General features: G+C 45.4%; 1 protein-coding gene across 2 annotated transcripts in view; it reads left to right on the forward strand.

Moving 5' to 3' along the window:
- Positions 1-26,062, forward strand: part of RAD23A (RAD23 homolog A, nucleotide excision repair protein) — a 1,075,282-nt gene that overhangs the window by 721,265 nt on the left and 327,955 nt on the right. For both annotated transcript variants that reach the window (XM_044084660.1, XM_044084659.1), the window contains one exon: positions 25,404-25,482. In XM_044084660.1, coding sequence (XP_043940595.1) covers positions 25,404-25,482 — 79 coding nt within the window. The remainder of the gene's footprint in view (positions 1-25,403; positions 25,483-26,062) is intronic.

Consider the following 26,062-nt stretch of genomic DNA (forward strand, 5'->3'; position numbering starts at 1 on the left):
AGGGCTATTGCTGTTTACTTTTTACAGGTGCCATTTTTTCCACCTTAACTTAGCTCCCTATGTGGGGGTCCCTGACATTTGGAGCAAGAAAAACTGATGTAATGGCATCAGCTGCCTGTTTTTATCCTCCTGACGACCTGCCATCAGTCTTGATGCAACAGCAACTGACGCAGAAGTACTAAGTCTCTGGTATTCGGACCGACTGAGGGCTTCCTGCTGGCAAATAACCCAAGTGTGATGACTGCAACAGTGAATATACTCTAACATCTACATTTATGGTAAGTGTACACAACTGTACTTTTCCTCCTTTCTTCCCCTGATTTGTTCTTCCTTGGATGTACTGGGACATGCATACTTTCCTTAGATGGGCATTCCTCCTGGGGTATTCACTTCTGTGGATGGTGCGTGTGTACACATCACTTTTATGGCCTACGTGCGATGTACAATGCACCTCTAAGTAGTGAAAGTCTTTTGTGTACTGGCTGATGTCTGGTTGTTGTGTTGTGGCAGACAACTCCCCTCATGTAAAGAATACTGTAACAGAGAAGAGAAAGACATCTATCATTATGGTAAGATTTTACACAACCAATCATGTTAAGTTGTCAATCTCGCCTTCATTCTTGCTTGATGGGTTCGGAGCCGATCCTCGGCTCCGACTCGGCACTTGCTTTAGCTCGAGAACTCCTTTTACCAGCTCGAGGCAGCCCCATATCCCATGATGCAAGGCAGTAAGTACCCAGATCTCGTTTGCCGCTTCGCTTGGGAGGTCTTCTCTTTACCAGCTCCTGGTAAGTAGTTCACATTTGTGATTTTTCAAGCCCCTTTTAGTTTAAAACTAATTTTTTGATAGTTTAAATTTATTTCTACCCTTTTTCTGACAGAAATCCCTGTCTCTTTTAATTTTTTGTTAGTCAATTTTCCCTATCCCATCCCCCCCCTGTTAGGGTGTGTGTGTTGGTGTTTTTATAAAATACCTCTTGGTATTTTGTTTAATTTAATTTTGACTGGTGTGTCTGTGTGTGTTGTGTTTCGCACCATGTCAAAGGAGAGGGTTTCAGGTTTTAAGAAGTGTGACTCGTGCTGTCAGAAGATGTCTCTGACAGACGGTCACACTTCTTGCCTGTATTGTTTGGGCCCTCTTCACCTGCAGGACTCCTGTGCTATTTGTCACTCCTTCAGCCAGAGAGTCCTGCAGGAGAGACGCAACAAGTTGATTCTCAGGGGTCTTCTTAAGCCGGAGGGCTCTCCGGCTAAGTCGGCTCCACAAAATCAACTAAAACTGCCAAGGCCCAGGCTTCTGTTTCTAAGCCTGCGGCCTCGCCCGACTGTATTGAGTCGAGATCGGCCCGGCTGGAGCCGATTCTGATCCACAAAGCTTTCGGCCGATGGCTATCGGTGCGAATCTGTTTTGACCACTTCGATGTCGGCTCCGATCGGCTCCGACACCCATGTGTTACAGGCATCCGTGTCGGCTCCGATCGGCTCCGACACCGCTTTGGTAGCTGTATCGGCTCGCTGGAGCCGATACATCGAGACGCTCTGTCGGCTCCGAAGTCGGTGCCGACAGGATCTGTAGTATCGCCCGATGGCCCATTCCAGGAAGAGGTCGAGGTCTCCTTCCTTGGAGCCGATACTTTCGGCTCGCCGCCTCTTCTATCGAACGGAGCCATCGGAGCCGATCTTCAAGGTCATCCAGGTTGTCAGATCATGACCTAGAGAGTGGTCAGTAGATTACTCAAGTCACAGGTACTGGCCCAAATGCTACACAGTCCGTCTCAGCAGACGACTGTTGGTCCACACCCCGTTACAGTTCCTCCTTCAACTCTACCCCAGAGCTTGGAGTTGGAGTCTTCGGTATGGTTACTGCTACGGCTGGAGGACGGATACCCCTTCTGTTCCTTCAGCCCCTACTCTTATCTCCTCTTCCTTAGAGGGATTCGGTGGTCGGGCTTCCATGGTCTCCTCCGAGGGGGTGAGTGGCATCAGACCCTTGTCCGAGCCCGCTCTTCCCTGGAGCCTCGGCCTTGGTGAGCTCGGCTCCGACATCTGCCTCGGAGACTTCCTTCGGTGGTTCCTGGAGTTCCTAGCTCTTGGAGCGGGTTCTCTCGGACCTGCCTGGGAGGGGAGCATTCGAGGTGATGAAGAGTGTACTGGCCACTGGTATCAGTCAGCAGTCTGTTCCCGTAGCTCCTCCCTCTATGGTACCTGTTGACATCTCTGCCACTTCTCTTGCTACAGGACCCAGAGATCCTCCGCCTCAGGTTTCCCCATTGGGAATTTCCCCCTCTTCCGAGGATTCTCCTGATGTTTCGGGAGATCCTCCTAGGAAGAGGACTTGTAAGAGGAAGCATGTAGACTCCCCGAGTCTGTCTCTTGGATACTGACTTTGATGAGTCAGAGGGATCCCTAGATCCCCCTCTGAGGATGTCTCCTTCTCAGACATCCTAGAACTTCTCAAACAGAGGGGAAACTGGCCCACCAACAATCCCTCTGAGGATGAGTCAGTATACCTAGAGGCGTTTGGATCTCGGCCCTCCACCTCCTGGGTGTCTCCGCCTTCGACCCCTTATGCAGGTTATTGCACGAAGGCGTGGACAGCTCCTGACTCTGTAGAGCCAGTCCCTAGGAGGCCTTCTAAATTTATCACTGCCCCTAGTGACAAACAATTCCTAACCAAGGGTGTCCGCGCTGATGCCATGGTGGTGGCTGCGGCCACCAAAAAGGAACTTGCAGATCCTTCCGTGCCCATCCATCCTCCTAATAAGGACTCTAGGACCATGGATAGGTATGCAAGCGGATGTTTTCCTCAGCGACCTTTGCTATGCTCGCTGAATTATCTTTGTCACTTCACCAGACTCCAGAGAGATATCCTGAAGGAGCTGGGAGAAGTAGTTCAGGATCCTACAGCTGCAGGGGCTCAAGAAAAGATTGCTTCGCAGCTAGGAACCCTCAATTCCATTGCTAACTCCTCCATGCGGCTAATATCTTATGCTGCGGATGGGCGAATAGAGCCGCAGGCACAGGTGTGGCTCTTAGACGCCAAGCCTGGATGCGGCTATGTGATTTTGCGGATCCCTTTAAGGCGTCCTTCACAAATTCTCCCTTTGATGGGTCAGCTTTGTTTGGCCCTCAGGTGAAGGAGACCTTGACCAGGTGTGAGCAGGACGGCAAGACTCTTTCTGCTGTTGGAGTCCGTTTTTCCACCCCTTCTAGGCCTTATCCCAAAGGACAGAAGGGTGGTAAGATGTGGTTCCGTAAATCCCAAGGAGTCACGCGGATTCACGTGGTCAGTTTACCCCTAGAGGCAGAGGGGTAACAACAACAGACGCTCTAGAGGCAGAGGGGTCGAAGAACCAGGGAAACAGGGAGCCTCTCTCTGATAAGCCCTTTCAGCATCCCTGAGGTGTTGCCCGGCTGTCCCTCCTTGGAGGCAGACGGTGGAAGATTATCACTGTACCCAGAAGCCTGGCATTCCCTCACTCAAGACAGATGGGTACAGTCGATCATATCCAAGGGTTACATAATTCCTTTCGAGGAAAGTCCCTTCCCTCAAGTTCCCTTCCAGATGTACCACCGGTCTAAGGGAGATTGCAGAGTTAGAAATCGCAAAACTACTGCAAAAAGAGCCATTCAGCCAGTTACAATAGACCATTCAGAGCCCGAATCTACTCAAGGTTCTTTTGGTCCCCAAAAGACGGGAGACTGGAGACCAATATTGGATCTCATCAGACTCAACAAGTCTGTCAGGAAGACAAGATTCGAATGGTCACTCTTCAGTCAATTCTGCCCTTCTTACAGAAGGACAACTGGATGTGCTCAATAGATCTTCAGGATGCGTACTATCACATCAAAATTCACACACGCTCTAGGAGATTTCTCCGCCGGCTGGGGTCCAGTCACTTCCAATTCAGAGCCCTGCCCTTTGGTCTCACTGCAGCCCCCAGAGTGTTCACCAAATGCATGGCAGTGGTCACGGCTCACCTGAGACGTCAAGGATTCCAGGTGTTTCCGTATCTCGACGACTGGCTCCTGTCAGCCACCACCAGGCATCAGCTTATACAAGCCAGGGATTACACAATAGACCTTTGTTCTCATTTGGGCATCTCAGTCAACTTCAAAAAGTCATCCTTATCGCCCTGCCAGTCTATTACCTTCATAGGCGCAAACTTAAACACTGTTCGGATGTCAGCTACCCTTACAGAACAAAGAGTTTCAGACATTCAGACTCATGTCAGGATCATTCTGGCCAGCAAGAAAGTACAGGCCAGAATGGTTCTAAAGGTATTAGGTCTCATGGCTGCGCCATTACTCTTCCCCTGGCTCGATTCTACATGCGCCTCCTTCAGTGGATGCTGTTCACTCAGTGGTCATACCAGCAACTCCCAATGCGTCACCAGATTCTGGTGACACAAACATGCAAAGAACATCTTGCTTGGTGGATCACATCGTCTCAGGTTCACCAAGGCAGGTGCTTTGTACCTCCGTCCCCGATAGCCACTGTCACCACGGATGCCTCCCTGATCGGGTGGGGGTCATTATCAGGGCAGGATGGTTCATGGGACGTGGCAACCGCTCGAGTACCATCTGCACATAAATGTCCTGGAGATGAGAGCAGTGCTTTTAACGTTGCAAGCCCTCAACGACTTTCTTCCCGTAGGGACAATTGCAGTCCACACAGACAACATGTCTGTAGTTTGGTATATCAACAAACAGGGCGGAACCAAGTCCTACCCCTTGTGTCGAGAAGCGCTCAGACTATGGCAATGGGCGATCTCCTCTCATCGGTTTCTGGTAGCAACGCATATCCCTGGGAAAACCAACATTATAGCGGACAGATTGAGCAGAGCTATTCTCATGCCTCACGAGTGGTCTCTCAAGCAATCCATAGTGGAAGAGATTTTTCTGGAATGGGGTCGCCCATGTTGCGATCTTTTTGCTACTCCCCAAAACAGCAAATGTCCAGACTTCTTCAGCCTCTTCCTCTATCAGGCCATCCCCCAGAGACGCTCTGACCCAGGATTGGCCCCAGGGACTTCTTTATGCCTTCCTCCATTTCCTCTGATCCCTCAGGTGATCCAGAAAGCTACCGCTTTGAGAGCCAAATTGATTCTCATTGCCCCTTACTGGCCTCGACAAGTTTGGTTCCGTTCCTCCATCATCACCTTTTGGTGCAGCCGTGGCATCTGGACCCAGTGCCAGATCTACTGATTCACCAATCCGGTCAGCTGCACCGGTCAATCCCTTCTCTCAACCTCACAGCATAGTTGCTCCACTTCCTTCCTTAGCCAGGCTTCCTTTGATCTCTAACCCAGTTAGAGATATCATAGTAGCTTCACTAAAATCCTCTACCAGGAGGATTTACACAAGCAAATGGAAACGTTTCTCTTATTGGGCTAAGGCCCAAAATATTGATCCTTTACTGCCCCTGTTCAGGCAGTTCTGGACTTCTTAGCAGAGATTTTTCATGCAGGCTCCTCTTCTTCCACAGTCAGAGTTCAGTTGGCTGCTATTTCTAATTTTCATGTCGGGATAGCAGATCATAATATTATGTCCCATAGGCTCTGCAGGGCCTTCTTGAAAGGAATTTTCCTACTAAAGCCTCCAATCAGGAATCCTCCTCCTCAGTGGGATCTAAATTTAGTGCTGACATCCTTGATTCTTCCCCTTTGAGCCAGCTGTTTCTTGTTCCCTGAAATATCTTTCTTGGAAAACGTTATTCCTAGTGGCTATTACATCTGCCAGGAGGGTGTCTGAACTTCATGCTCTTCGGTTCGACCCCTATTTGATTTTTCACAAAGACAGAGTATCTTTGAGAACTAATCCATCCTTTTTACCTAAGGTCGCTTCAAAAACAATCTGAATCAATCCATTGATCTCCTGTATTTTTCCTAACTATTCAGATAGAGCTGAACAAAAGCTACATTATCTTGACGTCCACCGTCAGCTTAGATATTATTTGGACAGAACAAAAAATTTAGAAAATCTGATCAACTTTTTGTTTCCTATGCGGATAATAAAAAAGGCCTTCCTGTTTCTAAAGTGACTTTGTCCAGATGGCTTTCTTCGGTCATCACTGAAATTTATACGATCAGGGGAAAACAGCTGTGCTCAAAACCTAAAGCACATTCAACTAGGAGTTTAGCTACTTCTACAGCTTTTCAAGCTAGACTGCCTTTGGACACTATTTGTGCAGCGGCCACTTGGGCCACTCCTCACACTTTTGTTTCCCATTACAAATTGGACTTGGCCTCCAGGGACAGAGCCAGTTTTGGCTCTACAGTCCTCAAGAGTTTGTTCCATTGAGCCACCCAGGATAGAGGTGCTAGGGACGGTCCCATCAAGCAAGAATGAAGGCGAGATTGACAACTTAACATTAAGAAGTTATGTACCTACCATAACGTTCCATGTTAGTTGTCTTCTCGCCTTCTTTCTTCGACCCTCCCTCCTTCCCCTGGCCTGGACAGACCTTGTATAAGAAACTATTATGCTAAAGACCATTCAGACCTGGTCCTTTTTCCATCTGTAAGTTTCTTCTTCCTTTGGGAAGTATTTTATGCTTGGTGTTATTGCCCTTTGTCAACAAACGAGATCTGGGTACTTACTGCCTTGCATCATGGGATATGGGGCTGCCTCGAGCTGGTAAAAGGAGTTCTCGAGCTAAAGCAAGTGCCGAGTCGGAGCCGAGGATCGGCTCCGAACCCATCAAGCAAGAAAGAAGGCGAGAGAAGACAACTAACATGGAACGTTATGGTAGGTACATAACTTCTTATTTTCTCTTCTGTGAAAAATAGAGTTCAGGTAGTGGCTTAGCCAGTTAACACCCAATGCAGGAGTGCTTTTTTTGGTCTGTGCTCCCCCGCTTCCCATCAGAAAGTTTCCATGGGTTTTTTGGACCGGGTTTGGGGGGGTCTTTTCATTCAAGATGTGCACAGGTGTAGAAATATTTCAGAGAAATGAAAGCCTTGATCTTTGCTCTTTGGACATTTCACCACCTCTGGTCTCTTAAGAACCTTTCAAGTCCTCTCAGACAATACCACTGTCATGTGGTATTCATAGATTCGTACTAAGTTAATGGCCTGAAGGGGCTTTCTAAGCCTAGCCAGGTTTTCCCAGAAGAATAATGATGTCATGTATCCAAATAGGGCACTGAAGGCCAAGCATTTATGAGCTGCGTCTTTCCATAAAGGAAATGAGTGCCAGGCCTTGTGTGAATTTTCTGTTCCCCATCCACTGCTCTAGGTTGCCCTTAAACTGGGTAATAGACTAACTAGGTTTCATGTGGCTGGGAAACCTATTCTATAGGAGAGGCAGTCTCTGGGACACGCATATGTCTCTCCAGCATGTTCTGTTTAGTCGCAGACAAAATTCAGCTTCTTAGACCTTGTATTTTTGGCAGTGTTTTCCTTGTAAGCCAGACATAAATTACCCCTCTGCAATTTGTAGGAGACGTGAGTAGAGGGAAAGGGCTTGGCCCTCTGCATAAGGCAGGTTTGTTGCACCTTGTATCCATTTGTAAGGAACCTCTGAGATAGCTCTAGTTGCTGCATATTCCTGGTCAGGTACATTCTGAAGGAGGCATTATACTCTGGTCTGATAAGGGTCGTGTATAGTGGGATAATTACCTGTTTGGACCTTGATACCATGCCCTTACTTTTAAGTTCCAGAATATAACTGGATTTCCTCACCTCTGTGGCCATGTGGTGATCGAAGGTAAGGTTAGTTTCTATTTGTGTACCCAGATCCCTGACCATTGGGTCAACTCTTAAGGGCATATTATCAACATGGTAATTAGCCGGGATGGTTTACCTTCCAAAGAGTACAATTACACATTTCTTATCATTGATTTTATGACCATGGTTTAGGCACTATTTCTTAGTCAGTGGCAGGCCTTCTTGAAGAATGGTAGTATCTACAGAGGAGTCGATGAGAACTCCAAGCTTGCAATCGCCTGTAAACATCATCAGCCATAAACCTTCAGCATTTGCTTCCACTTCAGAGAAATAGATGCCAAAACGAGTGGGCCCAGTACCGAGCATGGCGGGCTCTGCTTGTGAGTGGCCTTTTGGTGAAGGTGGCCTCGCCTGTTTTGACCTCTTTGGTCCTAACAATGAGCCAGTTGGCTATCAAGTGGGTGATAAAAGGATTTCTGTGTAATTTAGGGAGCTTGTCTAGAACACCTGAATGCATCAACAAACAAGGGGGGAAAAAGTCCTACCATCTCTATGTACCAGCCGTAATGGCTTGGATTATTCGTATTCACCACAGTCCTTTTTTTCAAGCAGCTTACATTCCATCAGAGATTAACTTAAGGGAAGATTATCTGAGCAGATTCAAGCCATACTCTCACAAATCTGTACTAAACAGAACAGTCTTCCTACAAATTTGTCGTCACAAAACTGTCCGGATGGATCTTTTTGCCTCCATCCTGTGCAGACAGCGCAGCCTGTGCTGCAGAGTCCCATGTAGGAAAGCACAGAAAACGGATGCCTTATTAGTCTTGTGTAAAGAGAAATTCATTTATGCCTTTCCACCCTCATTCCAGTGATCAGTGTGAAGATCAAGAAAGACAACCCAAAAATGCTGCTGTTGACTCCCTTTTGGCCCAGACAACACTGTTTCTCCTCATCTAGCCAAAGGCAATCCCCAACTGTTAACTGACAAGATGGGCCTATTCACAAAGCAAAAGGGCTCTTTCATTCATCCAGATCTACAAATTCTCAGTTTGACAGTTTAGGTGATAGGCTTCTAATTCCTTTTCAACACATTTTTTGAGGATGCGCTACATGTATTACAGGAGGCAGGAAAGCCTGCAAGAAAGTCTTGTCTCCAAATGGGAAGTATTTTTTATCTGGTGCCATAGGTGAGCACAGGACTGTCTGTCAACAATGTATTACTATTATTCTGAAATATTTGTATGAGATGCTTAAATCAGGACTGGCTTACTCCTCTGTTAAGAGGTATTTATCAGTAATTTTTGCCTGTTTGCCTGTGAATCCCTTCTTTCTTGTTTTAAGGTTCAGCAATTCCTGAAAGGTTTCCTTCATATCAGGCTCTCAAAAAATCCATCCCTCCTCCGTGGACTGGTTTCGGAAAAGTTAACCCTTCCTCCTCTTGAAACAGCCTGTTCCACTTTAAAGTTTTTAGTACCAGGAAGGCAGTCGTGTTAGTGGCTTTGTCTTCTCCACTCTTCCTGGTTTTTCATAGACATGTTTGCACGTAGAACTAATCCTTTTATAACTAAGGTGGTAAGTGAAATGTTTTTAACCAGTCAGTTCAAATTCTTCTTTTCTTAACCCTCAGAATGGCTGTGGGGGTAGTAGGTGGTGGTGATGAAATATTCTTTGTTTGTTTGATACTCACAGACGAGTGAGATTCTGTTTAGACGAAGCAAAACTCCAATTGTTTTTCCTTCAAAGCAGATCATATAGAGTGGAATTTTACTATGTCCTTTTCTTTCACTTTTTACGGAAAATACCTCCAAGGCTAGGTTGATGCTTATTCTGCTAAAGCAGTTTGCTCTTAAGGGTCTGGGTCCAAGAACTAATTCAGAAGCAGCTACTGTCACCTTTTCAGAATATTGCAGGATAAATGACTTTATTAGAGCCAGGACTGATTTTATCAGCTAGATTCTTCAAAGTATACTGGACTCAAATTCTGTACCTCAAACCTCCACCCAGTCAACGTGGAAGCTTTGCAAATCTTACTGTTAGTATGTAGTAAAGGACGTAATAGAGTTCTGCAAGGGCTTGCCCTAATGGTAGATATTTCAATAGATCACTGTTGTAGTATAGAGACCTTCCTTCATTCCTCCTCCTGTGTATGTTTTGCTTCTTTTTTATATAACTTGCCTGAGGTGAACTTATTTTTCCTTTTCCCCTCTGTTTCACTTTTGCAGTCATTACATTTGCGTTATCTACTTGCAGGTAGCCCCCAGTCGGCCTGATTAACGAAGTCTTGGGTCCTGCGTCTGTTGCTGCCCCTTCCATGACGTCAGGTCATCAGGGGTATAAAACATGCAGCCGACGCCATTACATCAGTCTTTCTTGCCGTGCGGTGCCCGAAGCAGAAGCAGTTCGCAAGTGCCGGTCGGCCGATTCTTGAAATTTTTATTTTCGAGTTTCAGAACCGAAGTCTTCAACTAAAGCTAAGTACCCCGTTGGGGAAACTTTTTCTTGCTCCTTACCGATGTCAGTAAAAGTTAATAATTGCATTACCTGTGGAAAGCAAATACCTCATAAAGATTTTCATTCGTACTGTATTCCTTGCCTAGGCCCTGACCACGACGTACCTTGCTGTCGGTTTTGTGCTTTATTTAATCAGCGCACTATCCATTGTCTGTATATTTTCGCCTCTAGGTATTTCGGTTCTCGGTTTAATAATCCAGAAATGTTGGTTAGCCATCCAACTACCGGGATTCTGAAAAAACATAAAGATAAAGACAGAGACAGGCCGCTGAGGTCCAAAACTGCCGATGACGCTTCTCCTAAGCCAGTCGCCAGTACTCAGTGAGGCACTTTCGTAGCCCCTGATACCTGCTACTTCTGATTCGCAAGCCTCTACTGAGACCCATTCAGAGTCCAGTATGCCGCAAGATGCTTCAACTATGGAATCTGCGGATGTTACTTTACTGTTTCTATACCTCCCTTGCAATGTTTTAATAATAATGTTTTGTAAAAAAAATTTTTTTTTTTGATTTTGAAATGTAGTAGATAGTGCTTTTTTTTCCTCGGGCCTCTGCTGAAAATGGACTTGCTATCCAGCCAGACTAGCCCGGTCAACAAATGTAAAATAAAATAAAATAAAATAAATAAATGTCTCTACCTTGGATGGGTCCGGAGCCGCTGTGCAGGCACCGGCTTCTGAGGGTGCATTCAGGCCTACAGACTTGCATATTAAACCGTGCCTCCTTCTTTACTTAGGCCTAAATCTTGATCCATGTGTAAAGCACCGACGCCCAGGCCACATGCTCAGGCCTCTAGGCCTAAAAAACAAATGATAAGAATGGTTGAAGATCTAATAACTCAAATCAGGGGTAGCTAACCCCTCCCTCCTTCTAAGATGCCTAGGACTGAAGTTGATTATGAATCTTCTGATCAGGATTCTGTTTTTTCTGATTCTTCTGATGATCTGGATTTGCCCTTATCTACTTATGAAGATTCTTATGCAGAGGACTCCATTCCCTCTGCTTCCCCTCCTGAGGATCTTTCTTTTGGGGAAACCTTACATACTCTAAGGGAGCATTTCCACTGGGAAAGCCAGGATTTTTCTGATTCAAAAAAGAAGCTTAGGGATTTCCTTCTCCTACCTCAGCATAGGCCTTTAGCTATTCCCTCTGTACTAATCCTTACCCCTTCTGATAGAGACTCCAGGGCGCTGGATAGATGGGGTAAGAAGGTTTACACTTCTGCAACCTTGGCCATTAGGGCTTTAAACTGCCAGTTTCATATGTTAAAGTATCAGCAACATGTTATTGGACTGCTTAAACAGAAAATTATGTTGATTCGTGATTGTGTGGAAAATAAAGAATTACAGGATGTAATGCATTCTGCTGAACAAGTTGGAAAACATACTTTGCAATGTGGTTTTGATTCAATAGAGGCCTCTTGCAGGGCTGCTGTTACTGGGTCTGTGCTCAGAAGGCACGCTTGGCTTAAGGAGCAATCTTTGCCCGGTCATGTTAAAGCTAAACTATTGGATGCGCCCTTAAATCAGGACTGCCTGTTTGGCAACAAAGCTGAGGAAGTTCTTAAAAAGATGGACGATAAAGCTAAATCTATGCAAACTGTTAAAAAGATTTCTTTCAAGTTCAGCCTCCTAGATTTAGTAGGCACTGGCCCTCTAAGAATTGGTCCTTTCCAGCCCCTTCCAGGTCTTCTCAAGCCAAACCCAGACACAGCAAAAGCCCCAGGTTTCAGTCCCAGGGGGCACGCAAACTAAGCAGTGGGGGGCCTCCACTTCCAAATTTGGGAGTAGTAACACTCCCCGTATGGAAAACCGTCTCAATGACTTGCTTTTAAAACTTCAAGCACTTCCCAACTGAATGCTCCCTTAGGCAGAAAGATTGGTCTGCAGGCCAAAAACTGTGAACTCGTTACCCAGGACAAATGGGTTTTGAATATAGTGCCCCAAGGATACAGATTTCACTTCCACACGTTACCAACACCAAGCGGGTGGCCAGATCTATCCCCAAATCAGTGAGCACAGGCCCAAAATCAAGATGTTCTTCGTGTTTCACTGTTGCAGTCATTACATTTGGGTAATCTGCTGGCAGGTTGCCCTCAGTCGGCCTGATTAACAAAGTCATGGGTCCTGCGTCAGTTGCTGTCCCTTCTTCCATGACGTCAGGGGTATAAAACATGCAGCCGACACCATTACATCAGTCTTTCTTGCCACGCGGTGCCCAAAGCCGAAGCAGTTCGCAGGTGCCGGTCAGCCGACTCCTGAAATTTTCGTTTTCGAGTTTCAGAACCGAAGTCTTCAACTAAAAAGCCAAGTACCCCGTTGGGGAAACTTTTTCTTGCTCCTTACCGATGTCAGTAAAAGTTAATAATTGTATTACTTGTGGGAAGCAAATGCCTCATAAGAATTTTCACTTGTACTGTATTCCTTGCCTAGGCCCTGACCATGATGTACCTTTCTGTCGGTTCGGTGCTTTATTTAGTCAGCGCACTATCTGTCGTTGGTACACTTTTGCTTCTAAATATTTTGGATCACGGTTTAATTATCCAGAAATTATGTCTGTTAGCAGTTAGACTACTGGAATACCTAAAATACGCAAAGAAAACAGGCCATTGAAGTCCAAAACTGCCAACGACACTTCTCCTAAGCCAGTCGCCAGTTCACCGGTACTCAGTGAGGCACTTTCGCAGCCCCTGATACCCGCTACTTCTGATTCGCAGACCTCTGCTGAGACCCATTCGGAGTCCGGTATGCCACGAGATGCTTCAATTATGGAACCTGCGGATGTCTCTACCTCAGATGGGTCCGGAGCCGCTGTGCAGGCACCGGCTTCTGAGGGTGTATTCAGGCTTACAGATTTGTATATTAAACCAACGCAATCTTCAATATTAAGGCCAAAATCACGATCTATATCTAAAAAACCGATACCTAGGCCACATGTGCAGGCCCCTATGCCTAAAAAACAAATGATCAAATTGGCTGAAGATTTAATTACTCTAATCAGGGGTAGCCAACCCCCACCTTCAAAGAGGCCTAGGGCAGAACCTGACTATGAATCTTCTGAACACGATTCTATTTCTTCTGACTCTTCCAATGAACAGGATTTGTCTATACCTACTTATGAGCACTCTGATGCAGAGGATTCCTTTCCTTCTCCCCCTGAGGATTTTTCTTTTGGGAAAACTTTACATACCTTAAGGGAACATTTCCATTGGGAAAGTCAGGATTTCTCTGAATCCAAAAAGAGGCTTGGGGATTTTCTTCATCTTCCTCAGCATAGGCCTTTGGCTTTACCCTCTTGTACTAGACATTGTTGATGTGTTTTCAGAATCTAGTATGGCTCCTGATTCTTTGCCTCCGGCTCCTTGTAAGCCAGACAGATACTACAGGGTTCCTGACTCCCACAAATTAGTTTACAAAATTCCTGTTGCGGATCCTGAAACCATTTCTCAAGGCCCCAAGGGCATTAAGGCTTCTACTGCTAAAAATCCTACCCCTTCTGATAGAGATTCCAGGGGGCTGGATAGATGGGGTAAGAAGGTTTATACTTCTGCAACCTTGGCAATCAGGGCTTTAAACCATCAATTCCATATGCTAAAATATCAGCAGCATATCATAGGACTGCTTAAGCAGAAAATGATGTTGATTTCTGACTGCGTGGAAAATAGATTTACAGGCATTATTGCATTCAGCTGAGCAAGTTGGAAAACATACTTTGCAATGTGGTTTTTGTTTCTTTGGAGGCCTCTTACAGGGCTGCTATTACTGGGTCTGTGCTTAGAAGGCATGCTTGGCTTAAGGAGCAATCTCTGCCTGATCATGTTAAAGCGAAATTGTTGGATGCTCCTTTGCAGCAGGACTGTCTGGCAGTACGGCTGAAGAAGTTCTAAAAAAGATGGAAGATAAAGCTAAATCTATGCAGACTGTGAAAGATTTCTTACAAGTACAACCTCCAAGATTTAGTAGGCACTGGCCTACTAAGAACTGGTCCTTTCCAGTTCCTTCGAGCCACTCAAGCCAGACCCAGACATGCCAAAAGCACCAAGTTTCAGTCCAAAGGGACTTTCAGAACTAAGCAATGGGGTGCCTCCTCTTCCAAATCTGGAAGCAACAGGACACCTCCCTTTGATAAACAGTCTCAATGACTTTCCTTTAGAATTACCAAACGCTTACCTTTTAGCCGCCCCTTTGGGGGGAAAACTGGCACTTCATGCAAAAAACTGGCAACTTATAACCCAGGACAAACTGGTTTTAAATATAGTGTCCCAGGGATGCAGGTTTCATTTCCACACGTTGCCAGCTCCAAGCGGATGGCCAGACCTGCCCCCAATGGGCAGAGGCTCAGAAACCAGTACTTTCCCTCTTAAACATGGGGGCTATTCAGCTAGTACCAGATGGGGAAAAGACAAGGTTTCTGTTCCAGACTTTTCCTGGTACCCAGAAAAGACAAATCATGGCGTCCAATTCTGGACTTGTCTACTTTAAACACTTTCCTGGATATTCCAAAATTCAGGATGGTGACTCTTCACCAGTTACTTCCTATGCTAGGCAAAGATGCGTGGTTGACAACTCTAGATCTAAGAGAGGCATACCTGCATATCCCAATCATGGAATTTTGCAGAAGATACCACTTCAAAGCAGGCTTTTTGCATTATCAGTTCTCTGCACTGCCCTTTGGCTTATCTACTGCGCCCAGGGTCTTTACAGAGTGCCTGGCTCCAGTAATTGCATTTTGCAGGCAAAGAAATATTCAGATATATCCATACCTGGACGATTGTCTAATTCAGGCAGAAAACAAGGTCATTCTTCTAAAACATCTGGCATTTGTAAAAAGGGTTCTAACTTGTCTAGGGTACACCATAAACGAAAAGAAATCGCAACTAGTACCCTCTCAAAAAATAACATTCCTGGGTGCAAGCTTGAATACAACTGCCCAGATGGCTTACCTTACGTCAGAAAAGCAAATTCAGTTGGTGACTTACTTCAAACAGGTGGCCACAAAAACCATGCTATCAGCAAGTCAAATACTGCAAGCCTTGGGGTTCATGGCCTCCTGTATTCTTCTTATTCCATATGCAAGACTGCATATGAGGAAACTTCAGTGATACTTAAAAAGTTTATGGAGTCAGCATTGTCACAGCCTGGAAACAATGATTCCTATCATATCTTGCCTGCAACTAGAGTTCCTTTGGTGGGCAGAGGCCTGCCACCAAAACAAGGGACTGCCATTCACACTACCCCCTGCCACCCAAACCCTAACTACAGACGCATCAGACTGTGCATGGGGGGCTCATCTGGCAGGGAAGTGCATTCAGAGCAAATGGAGCTCGAATCAAATGCACCTTCATATCAATCACAAAGAAATGCTAGCTGTACAGAAAGCTCTGACAGCCTTCAAGGACTACCTTCATCCAGGGCAACTAATGGTAAAGATGGACAACACCACAGTTATGTGGTACATAAACAAGCAGGGAGGTACACATTCCTACCCCCTCTGCAGACAAGCCATGCATTGTGGAACAGGGCCTTGAGCTATTAAGTACAACTACAAGCCCAATTCCTGCCAGGAAAGCTGAATATTTTGGCAGACGATCTCAGCAGAAATCTCATGGACACACAAGAATGGAAACTGGAACCACGGATTTTCAAAATGTTGACACGCAAATGGGGGAGCCTAGACATAGCCCTCTCTGCTTCACCCCAGAACTACCAGTTGGACAAATTTTGCACAAGAACTCCTCACAAAAAAGCCTGGAAAGTGGATGTTCTGTCCTTCTGCAGGCCTTGGGCTTCATGGCATCTTGCGTACTACTAATACCATTTGCAAAACTGCATATGAGGAAATTACAATGGTACCTGAAAAGCATATGGACTCACAGCCACAGCTTGGAAACAGTGATACCTCTCATTCCCTGCCTTCAACAGGAGTTTCTATGGTGGTCTCAGGCATGTCACCTCAACAAGGGTCAGCCTTTCACCTTACCCTCAGCCAGGCAAACTATGACAACAGATGCATCAGACTATGCCTGGGGGGCACACATGGCAGAACGGTGCATTCAAGGCATATGGACTGCAGATCAAAGGAATCTGCACATCAATCAAAAAGAAATGCTAGCTGTACAGAATGCTCTGACAGCCTTCAGGGACCTCTTAAATCCAGGACAGCTTATAATAAGGACAGACAACACCACAGTAATGTGGTACATAAACAAACAAGGGAGTACACACTCCTACCCTCTATGCAGGCAAGCAATGACCTTGTGGAACACAGCACTGGCTTACCAAGTTCAATTACAATCTCAATTCCTGCCAGGAGAAAAGAACACATTGGCAGACGACCTAAGCAGAAACATCATGGATCCCCACGAGTGGAAACTGGATCCACAAGTATTTACAATGATAACTCAAAAATGGGGGCGCCCAGACATAGACCTGTTTGCCAACCCCCAAAACCATCAGCTTTCAAAATGTTGCACAAGGACATCTCACCATCAAGCTTGGAAAGTGGACGCACTCTCATTCAGTTGGAAAATGCTGACTGTATATGCCTTTCCTCCATTGCCCCTTCTCACAAAGGTGCTGCTGAATGTCAGGATGGAGAGACCTCGAATGATACTCATTGCCCCGGACTGGCCATGCCAGCACTGGTACCCACCACTAAGGAACATGGCCCAGGGCCCACCATGGATTCTACCGCAAATTCCTCATCTACTCACACAACAAGGCAGTCAGATTCTACACAGCCAGTTCAAAACCTTAAATTTGGCTGCATGGCACATCACCTAAGCAACCAGCCAGCCCCTCTTTCACAGTCTGTCATGGATGTCATTCTGGAGGCCAGGAGGCCCAGCACCAGGAAAGCCTACTCAGACAAATGGAAAAGATTTTGTGCCTGGAACCAAGCCAAAGGCCAAAATACCCTTCAGTCGGACATGCCTCAGACTCTACAATACTTAACTGAGATGTTACACAAAGGACTTTCTTTTTCATCTATTAAAATCCACGCCTCAGCTATTTCAGCTCACTACAACACAGATCATCCCTTATTTTCACATCCACTTATAAGGCAGTATCTCAGAGGGCAAAAACATTAGGCCTCCCAGGAGAGCGCCAACACCAACTTGTGACCTAAATTTTGTTCTGGAAAAGCTTACACTGCCACCTTTTGAGCCAGCTTTCTGAGCTGGCTTAAAGTTTATATCATGGAAGACTGCCCTGCTGCTAGCAATTACTTCAGCCAGAAGAGTCTCAGAGCTACAGGCACTAATGGCAGTAGAGCCTTTCCTCATTTTTCATCAAGACAGAGTCTCTCTACGAACTAACCCCTCCTTTATGCCAAAGGTGGTATCCAGTGTGGCTTTAAATCAAACCATCCACTTACCCACCTTCTTTCTAAATCCACAGAACAAAGGAGAAAGACTCCTGCACTCCTTAGACATTCACAGGCAACTACGTTACTACTTGGATAAAACTAAGGCTTTCAGAAAATCTGACCAACTTTTTGTATCCTATGCTACAGCATCACAAGGAAAGGCTATCTCAAAACTGACCATTTCCAAATGGATAGGACATTGCATACGTTTTTGCTACACCCATCATGGAAAACCAGTTCCTGCTAGCATAAGGCCCCACTCCACCAGGGCAGCAGCTACATCAACAGCCTTCCTCAGGGGGGTGCCAACCAAGGATATTCTGGAAGCTGCAGCTACACACCCTCACCAAACACTATCACTTACCACTTTATTCTAAGACTAGAACTGGCTTCGCCACTGCAGTTTTGCAGGGCCGTCTAGCCTCCTCTAACCCTGTTTGACTCAACCTCCCATCCTTAGCTTTGGGATTCTACCCAAGTGTGATGACTGCAGCAGGGTAACACGATGAACATAGTACAGTTTTGTACCTACCATAAATGTAGATGTTAGAGTGTATACCCTGTTGCAGTCCAGGTTACCCTCCCTCCATCCCCTCTGACCTAGCTAAAACCTTTCAATACCTTACAGTCTGATACAACCTTTGTGGTGTATTTGCTTATAGCTGGGGGGATGTTTTGTTTGTGCTAAGCTTTTATTATTGGTCCTAACAACTGACCATCTTTTGGGGGGGCCACCTGACATCTGGGGCAAGAAAAACTGAAGAAAATGGCGTCTGATGCCTCTTATATACCCCTGGCGCACTGACATCAGGGAAGAAGCGACAGCAACCGACGCCGGACCAAGACTTTGGAATTCAGGCCGACTGCGGGACCGCCTAACAACAGGATAACCCAAGTGTGATGACTGCAGCAGGGTATACACTCGAACATCTACATTTATGGTAGGTACAAAACTGTACTTTTTGTCACTATCTGGTTACTAGCTACATGTGTAATAGTCTGCTGAGTGATTGCCTAGTATTTACTTTTGAACTTGTATGCATAAATATGTACATATTTGTCTGTATCTGTGTGTATATTTGGTACAGGGAATCCCCACTGCCAGGTTTTCAAATGGCTGATGACCAGTGAAAATGACCCCCCCCCCAACCAGTCTTGCCATGTTGAATGGAGAGGCTGTAATAGTAAGTTAGGCATTTCCTCCCTATTACTACATGATCAGGGTTTGATAGTGTGGTGTTTGCTTAACCTGTCTTGCCAGTCAGCAGAAAAAGATTTCTGTTACATTTCTGGCAGTCAGAGCATGCGTGCACACAGTATGTATCCTCATCCATCCAGTTCTCTAACTCGCTTTTTCTTCTATAATTGACAAGGACTTTGGAACCTGTCCGTGAAACCAGTAGGAGCAAGGGTTTAAAGCCTGATCTGAACAGGATACTGGTCCATGTGTCTAAGCAAATGTGTACTTGCACTCTGTGCACTGTCACCTATGGACAGTTTAGAATATAGTCAGCCAACCTACTGCGTATCTTTGGGGGGGGGGGTAGTAAACCAGAGCACCCATTGTTAAACCCATGTAGGCACATTGAGGATATGCAGACTGCATCCCTGTTGACGCTACAGCTTGTTTAAACTTCTATTCCTTTTTTAAAGCAGTCATACAGAAGTGCAGCTAATTATTTTGTGTGGAAAAGGTGTAACTGACAAAATTAGAATGTTTTTCAAAGCAGTTCACGGTTCCAGGGAAGAATTCAGAACAGACGATCTCTCAGTGGCTAACCTTTTAGTAATAAAGTTTGTGTACTCTCTACTGAGTATTTTACTTCCTGTATCGTTAGTTCAGTTTATTGACAGGTGGCATATAGGATTGTTATCACCTCCATGTTACAGAGGGATAAAGCTGTGCCTACAGCTCAGGGGGACCCAGAATCAATTAGCAGCCCAGGCACTGGAGGATAACATTGACATTGGAAGAGAAATGATGAGGCATTGCCTGCTCACCTCTTCCAAGTGAAAGGTTGTGAAGGGTCCTGGAGCAAGTTGGCACATAACCTCTTGTGCTGAGGCTGGAGCCATAACAACAAAGTGATGGCCACATTGTTAGGGGGGTAAATAATTGAGGGACACTTCACTTGGATGGGGGCAGCTTTCCCAAGATTCCATTGCATGTCCAGGATGTTTGAGGATGAGTAGGCCAAAAAGAGAAAGCCCAACTGACTACAGTATCTTAGCACCACTGCTCGGTTGTAATGGCTTTACAAAATCTGGTAGCCAGGAGAGTGTGTGGATGTTCTTCATCTCACATTGCTGCAGTCCTTACATATGGGTAGTCCGCTGTCTTCGGTCAGCCCGAATACCAAAGTATTAGGCTGACGTCGGTCATGGGCGCTCAGATCTGACATCAGAGCGTCAGGGTATAAAAGCGCATGACCGACGTCATATCCTCAGTCTTTTTTGCCGCATGGTCCGATGCAGAAGCAGCGTTGCAAGTGCCGTTCGGCGTTCTGAAATTTTTCGTATTCGGAGTTTCAGACCGATACCAAGTTGGGCTAAGTACCCCGTTGGGGAATATTTTTGTTTTTTCTTGCCTCAGTTATTTACCGGATGTCAGAAAAAGTGAATAATTGTATTTCTTGTGGGAAACAGATACCGCATAGGGATTACCACTGCTTTGTATTCCGTGCCTGGGACCAGAGCACTAACGTAGTTGGGTGTCGGTTTTGTGCTAGGTTTAATAAGCGCACTATAAAACGAAGGTTAGATTGCGCTAGGTTAGTTTTTGGCAAGCGGTGTAATTATAATATGCCGTCGGATCCTCCGACGCCCGCTTCCAAGAAGCGTAAAGACAAATCTTTAAAGCCTAGGCAGGATGATTCGTCCGTTTCGGACACCGGTCCTTTAGAGGCTACAGTGCAGGTGGATCCGGCTGAAGTTTCTGTTGAGTCCCAGGGGGAAACTTTGATTTTACAAGATGTGGCCTCACAGGAGGCAGGTCAGGCTGAAGGGGCCTCTCAGGTTACTATTCTCCCTTCTATGCCTAAGGTGGTTAGGCCTTCTGCTACTGTTTCTAAGGCTCCTTCTAAGGGCAGGTCTGTTTTGCCTTCCTCTGGTGTCAGTTCTGGTTCTTCAGGGTCTGTACCTAAAAAGCACATGCTTAAAATGGCATAAGATTTGATTACTTTAATTAGAGGTTCTATGCCCCCTCCTGATAAGAGGCCCAGGGTAGAGCCAGAGTTGGAATGTTTGGAGCAGGCCTCAGATGATTCAGAGTCTTCTGCTGAAGACATTCAAGATTTTCCTCCTTATTCTGATTCTGATGCAGAGGATTCCACTCCTTCTGCTTCTCCTCCAGAGGATTTTTCTTTTTCAGAAACCCTACACTCTGAGGGAGCATTTTAAGTGGGAAGGACAGGATTTTTCAGATACAAGGAAGAGGCTCAGGGAGTTCTTGTTTTTACCACAGCACAGACCCTTGGCTATACCTCCTGTTTTGGATGTTGTTCAGGATGTTTTTTCGGAGGCTTCATTTAATCCCGATTCTATGCCTCCTGCACCAGTTAAACCGGACAGGTATTATAGGGTACCTGAGGCTCATAAATATCTGTATAAGAGTCCTAGGGCGGACCCAGAAACTATTAGTCAGGGGCCTAAGGGTGTTAGAGCCTCTGTTGTAAAGAATCCAGTCCCTCTAGATAAGGAAGCTAGAGCTTTGGACAGATGGGGTAAGAAGGTGTATACCTCTTCTACTTTAGCAATGAGGGCTTTAAATTGCCAGTTTCATATGTTGAAGTATCAGAATTTCCTCCTTTCTCAGCTAAAATCTAAAGTGGATGCTTTGGCAGAGGGCATAGAGTGTAAAGAATTGCAAGATTTGGTGCATGTCTCTGATCAGGTGGGGAAGCATTCTTTGCAGTGTGGTTTTGATGCTTTACAGGCTTCTTCTAGAGTGGCTGCCACTGGTTCAGTTCTTCGTAGGCATGCCTGGCTTAAGGATCAGAATTTATCTGAACATGTTAAATCTAGAATTCTGGATGCCCCTTTACAGTCGGACGTGTTGTTTGGTTCCCCTGTGGAGTCTGTTTTGAAAAAAATGTAAGACAAGGCTAAGTCTATGCAGACTGTTAAAGATTTTTTGCAGGTACAACCTCCAAAGTTTAGTAGAAATTGGCCTACTAAGGGGTGGACGTACCCTTCTTCTGATTCTCAGTCTAGGGGTAGATCTAGACGTGGTAGGGGCAGAGCTCAGAGTACCTTCAGGTCTAGAACATGGAGTTCGCCTGCTCAACCTGCTGGTGAGGGTAGGGGCCAGTCCTTTCGTAAACAGGCCCAATGACCTGCATTTTCAGCTGCCAAATTTTTCTTGCCTGACAGCTCCTTTGGGAGGAAAACTAGCTCTCTTCAAGCAACACTGGCTTTTAATCACCCAGGACAAATGGGTATTGGACATTATAAACCAAGGCTACAAGTTCTATTTCCATACATTGCCTCCTTTCAAAGGCATGCCAGACGTTCCTCCTCGGCAAAGGATAGAGGCTCACAAACAGATTTCATTACTTCTTCAAATGGGAGCTATACAGCCAGTCCCTCTGTCAGAAGTGGGTCTAGGATTTTATTCTCGCCTATTTCTAGTACCAAAGAAAGGGAACACGTGGAGACCGATTTTGGATTTATCTCTTCTCAATACTTATTTGGACATTCCAAAGTTCAAAATGTTGACGTTACAACAGCTTTTACCTTTACTGGGAAAAGATCACTGGATGGTAACTCTGGATCTAAAAGAGGCTTATCTTCATGTTCCTATCAGGCCCAGTTGCAGGAGGTACCTGCGTTTTCGGGCTGGAAGTTTACATCATCAGTTCTCTGCATTGCCCTTTGGCTTATCTACTGCGCCCAGAGTGTTCACAAAGGTTCTGGCTCCAGTGATAGCCTTTTTCAGGTTGAGAGGAATACAGATTTATCCTTATTTGGACGATTGCCTGATTATTGCACAAGACAAGGACAAGCTTCTTCAGCATCTACAGTATGTGATGGTAGTGTTAAGATGCCTAGGGTATTCTGTGAACGAAACAAAGTCCAGTCTAGTACCCTCTCAGGACATGTGCTTTCTGGGTGTGAGACTGAATACAGCTTCCCAGATGGCCTTTTTGACCCCGGACAAACAAAGAAGCCTTTCTCTTTATTTCCATCAAATGTCTCTACAGTCCAGGCTGACTGCAAGGACAGTCCTTCAAGCCTTGGGGTTCATGGCATCTTGTATTCTGGTGCTTCCCAATGCCAAACTGCATATGAGGAAGCTTCAATGGTATCTCAAAATGTATGGACACAACACTGCCAAGATCTAGACACTGTCATTCAGATAATACCTTGCATTCAGAAAGAATTTTTGTGGTGGGCTCAGGAATGTCACCTAAACAAGGGACTCTCTGTGACCCGACCAGAGGCGAGTCAGATTCTAACGACAGATGCCTCGGACAAGGCTTGGGAGCACACCTCAATGGAAAATGGGTGCAAGACACGTGGCCTGTCAGACTTCAACATTTGCATATCAACTTGAAGGAGATGTTAGCAGTCCAATTTGCATTGATGGCTTTCAAGGATTTACTTCACCCAGGACAGGTGTTGATTCAAACAGACAACACTACTGTCATGTGGTACATCAACAAGCAAGGGGGAACCCATTCATACCCTCTTTGCAGGCAAGCGATGATTTTGTGGGAGACTGCTCTCAGTTTACACCTCAATCTTCAGGCAAGGTTTCTACCAGGAGCACAGAGCTCCTTAGCGGATGTGTTGAGCAGACAAATTGTGGATCCTCACGAGTGGAAACTGGATCCTCATGTGTTTCAAAAGTTGACAGTGTTATGGGGGACTCCAGACGTAGATCTGTTCGCTTCTCCACTAAATTACCAGTTGCCAAAGTTTTGCACAAAAATGTTTCATCCCACAGCTTGGAAGGTGGATGCTCTATCATTCAGTTGGAGCAGTCTTCATGTCTATGCCTTTCCACCTCTGCCTCTCATTCCCAAAGTACTCCTGAAGGCCAGACTAGACAAGCCATCCATGATTCTGATAGCGCCGGATTGGCCTCGACAGCACTGGTACCCACTACTGAGGAGTTTGGTACGGGAGCCTCCATGGCCTCTGCCTTTGATTCCGCATCTTTTGTCTCAAGAGGGCAATCACTTCCTCAATGTCAAGATTCAGTCTCTGCATCTCACAGCCTGGCATATTCTGTTTTAGATCCTGGAGGGTCTCAGCTTCCACAACACGTTTTGAATGTTATTTTGGAGGCCAGAAGGCCTAGTACAAGGAAAGTTTACGCTGATAAATGGAGGAGATTTTTTCTTTGGAGCAAAGCAAAGGACTTTGATGTTTCCAAGCCTGATTTAAGTGTTTCTCTTCAATATCTTACTGAGTTATTGGACAAGGGTTTGTCTTTCTCCTCGATAAAGGTTCATGCTGCAGCCATTTCTTCTCAGTATGACTGTGACCCTCCTTTATTTTCCCATCCTTTGTTTAAGCAATTTCTTAGAGGGGCAGAGAACATAAGACCCCCGTGAGCTCCTACTCCTGCTTGGGATCTCAATTTTGTGTTGGAAAAGCTTACTCTACAACCTTTTGAGCCTGCAGCTACTGCCGAGTTAAAGTATTTATCATGGAAGACTGCTTTTTTGTTGGCCATTACCTCTGCAAGAAGGGTTTCTGAATTACAGGCCCTTATGGCAGTGGAACCTTTCCTGATTTTTCATAAGGATAGGGTATCTTTGCGTACTAATCCTTCTTTTATGCCTAAAGTGGTTTCTAGTTTGGCCTTGAACCAAACTATTCATTTGCCTACTTTTATGCAAACCCTCAAAATAAAGGGGAGAAGATTTTGCATACTTTGGATATTCACAGGCAGTTACGTTATTATTTGAGCAGAACCAAGGGGTTCAGGCAGTCTCAGCAGTTGTTTGTTTCTTTTGCTTTGGGTTCTCAGGAAAACCTGTTTCAAAACAAACTATTTCTAAATGGATTGGGTTTTGTATTTCTTTCTGTTATTCCCATCATGGTAAGGAGATTCCGGCTGGAATCAGACCTCATTCCACTAGAGCTACTGCCACTTCTACTGCCTTTCTAAGGGGTAGCTACAAAGATATTTTGGAAGCAGCCACTTGGAGTTCAGTACATACTTTTTCCAAGCATTACCACCTTCCTCTTTATTCTAAGTCTAGGGCTGGATTTGCCACTGCAATTTTACAGGGCATTTTAGCAGCCCCTAATGCTTTATGATTTTGCCATCCTCCCTTTACCTCTGCTTTGGGATTCTACCCATATGTAAGGACTGCAGCAATGTGAGATGAAGAACATAGTACAGTTTTGTACCTACCATAAATGTAGATGTTCGAAGATCCACATTGCTGCAGTCCAAATTACCCTCCCTCCTTCCCCTCTGTAGTTTGGCATGGTTATATGGTTTGGGGGATGGTTGTTGTTGGGCATGTTTTTGGGAGGTATCCTGTTTTTGGGCTGTGGCCTTTCTTTTTAGGGCCTTCTGACATCTGGGGCAAGAAAAGACTGAGGATATGACGTCGGTCATGCGCTTTTATACCCTGACGCTCTGATGTCAGATCTGAGCGCCCATGACCGACGTCAGCCTAATACTTTGGTATTTGGGCCGACCGAGGACAGCGGACTACCCATATGTAAGGACTGCAGCAATGTGGATCTTCGAACATCTACATTTATGGTAGGTACAAAACTGTACTTTGTGTGTGTCTGCTCACACACACGTGTATGCATTTGCTGTGTATCGTGACAAAGTACAAGCAACTTAATAATTTCGCTGATGTTTTAATGGTTTGTCTTGCAGGGTATCCCTGGTAGCCCTGTTCAAGAAAGTGGCCATGCTGAGGAGTCGGATGCTCCAGCAGAAAATCCAGAGTCTGAGGGTAGGTACAATCTCTTTTTGTGTTTGAAGAACTTTGGTGTTTGTTTTGTATGTCGTATTATGCCAAGGCATGTGGTACAGGTAAGTTCTTTTTTTGTTTTTACAGTACACTTATGACAAAGCTTCCTGTTTGTCCTTAGTAAAGAGATGTCGTCTTGTAAATGTATGCTTATGAAAGACTGTTAACATGAAGAGAATTTAAATACATCAGATGGAGGAAAACAGCAGTTGAATGGGACATAAATTGCATTGTTCTAGTTAGTTGTATAATGGAACTATGTACTTTAAGTGATGCGGCAAGTACTTAATATGAGGGGAGGTAAAGTAAAGCAACGAGTGAACAAGTAGAAAATGCTTGAGGAGGTCTGAGTGTGAGAATAACATAAGAAAAGCAAGCATTAAAAAAGTAAGAGGTTGGAATGCGATGGGAGTTTAAAACTAGAATCTGAGCATAATAAGATGGCTTATCCTGAGTAGGAGCGAAAAGGATTGACAAGAGTTCAGTGGCTGATGGTAGAGAGAGGCAGAAGATAAGGAAGAGTATGTTGTGTTTGTTGAAGTTATGGACTTTGTGGACAACA

Source organism: Protopterus annectens, chromosome 9.part0, assembly GCF_019279795.1.
Source record: "Protopterus annectens isolate FY-2018-M chromosome 9.part0, PAN1.0, whole genome shotgun sequence".
NCBI lineage: Eukaryota > Metazoa > Chordata > Ceratodontiformes > Protopteridae > Protopterus > Protopterus annectens.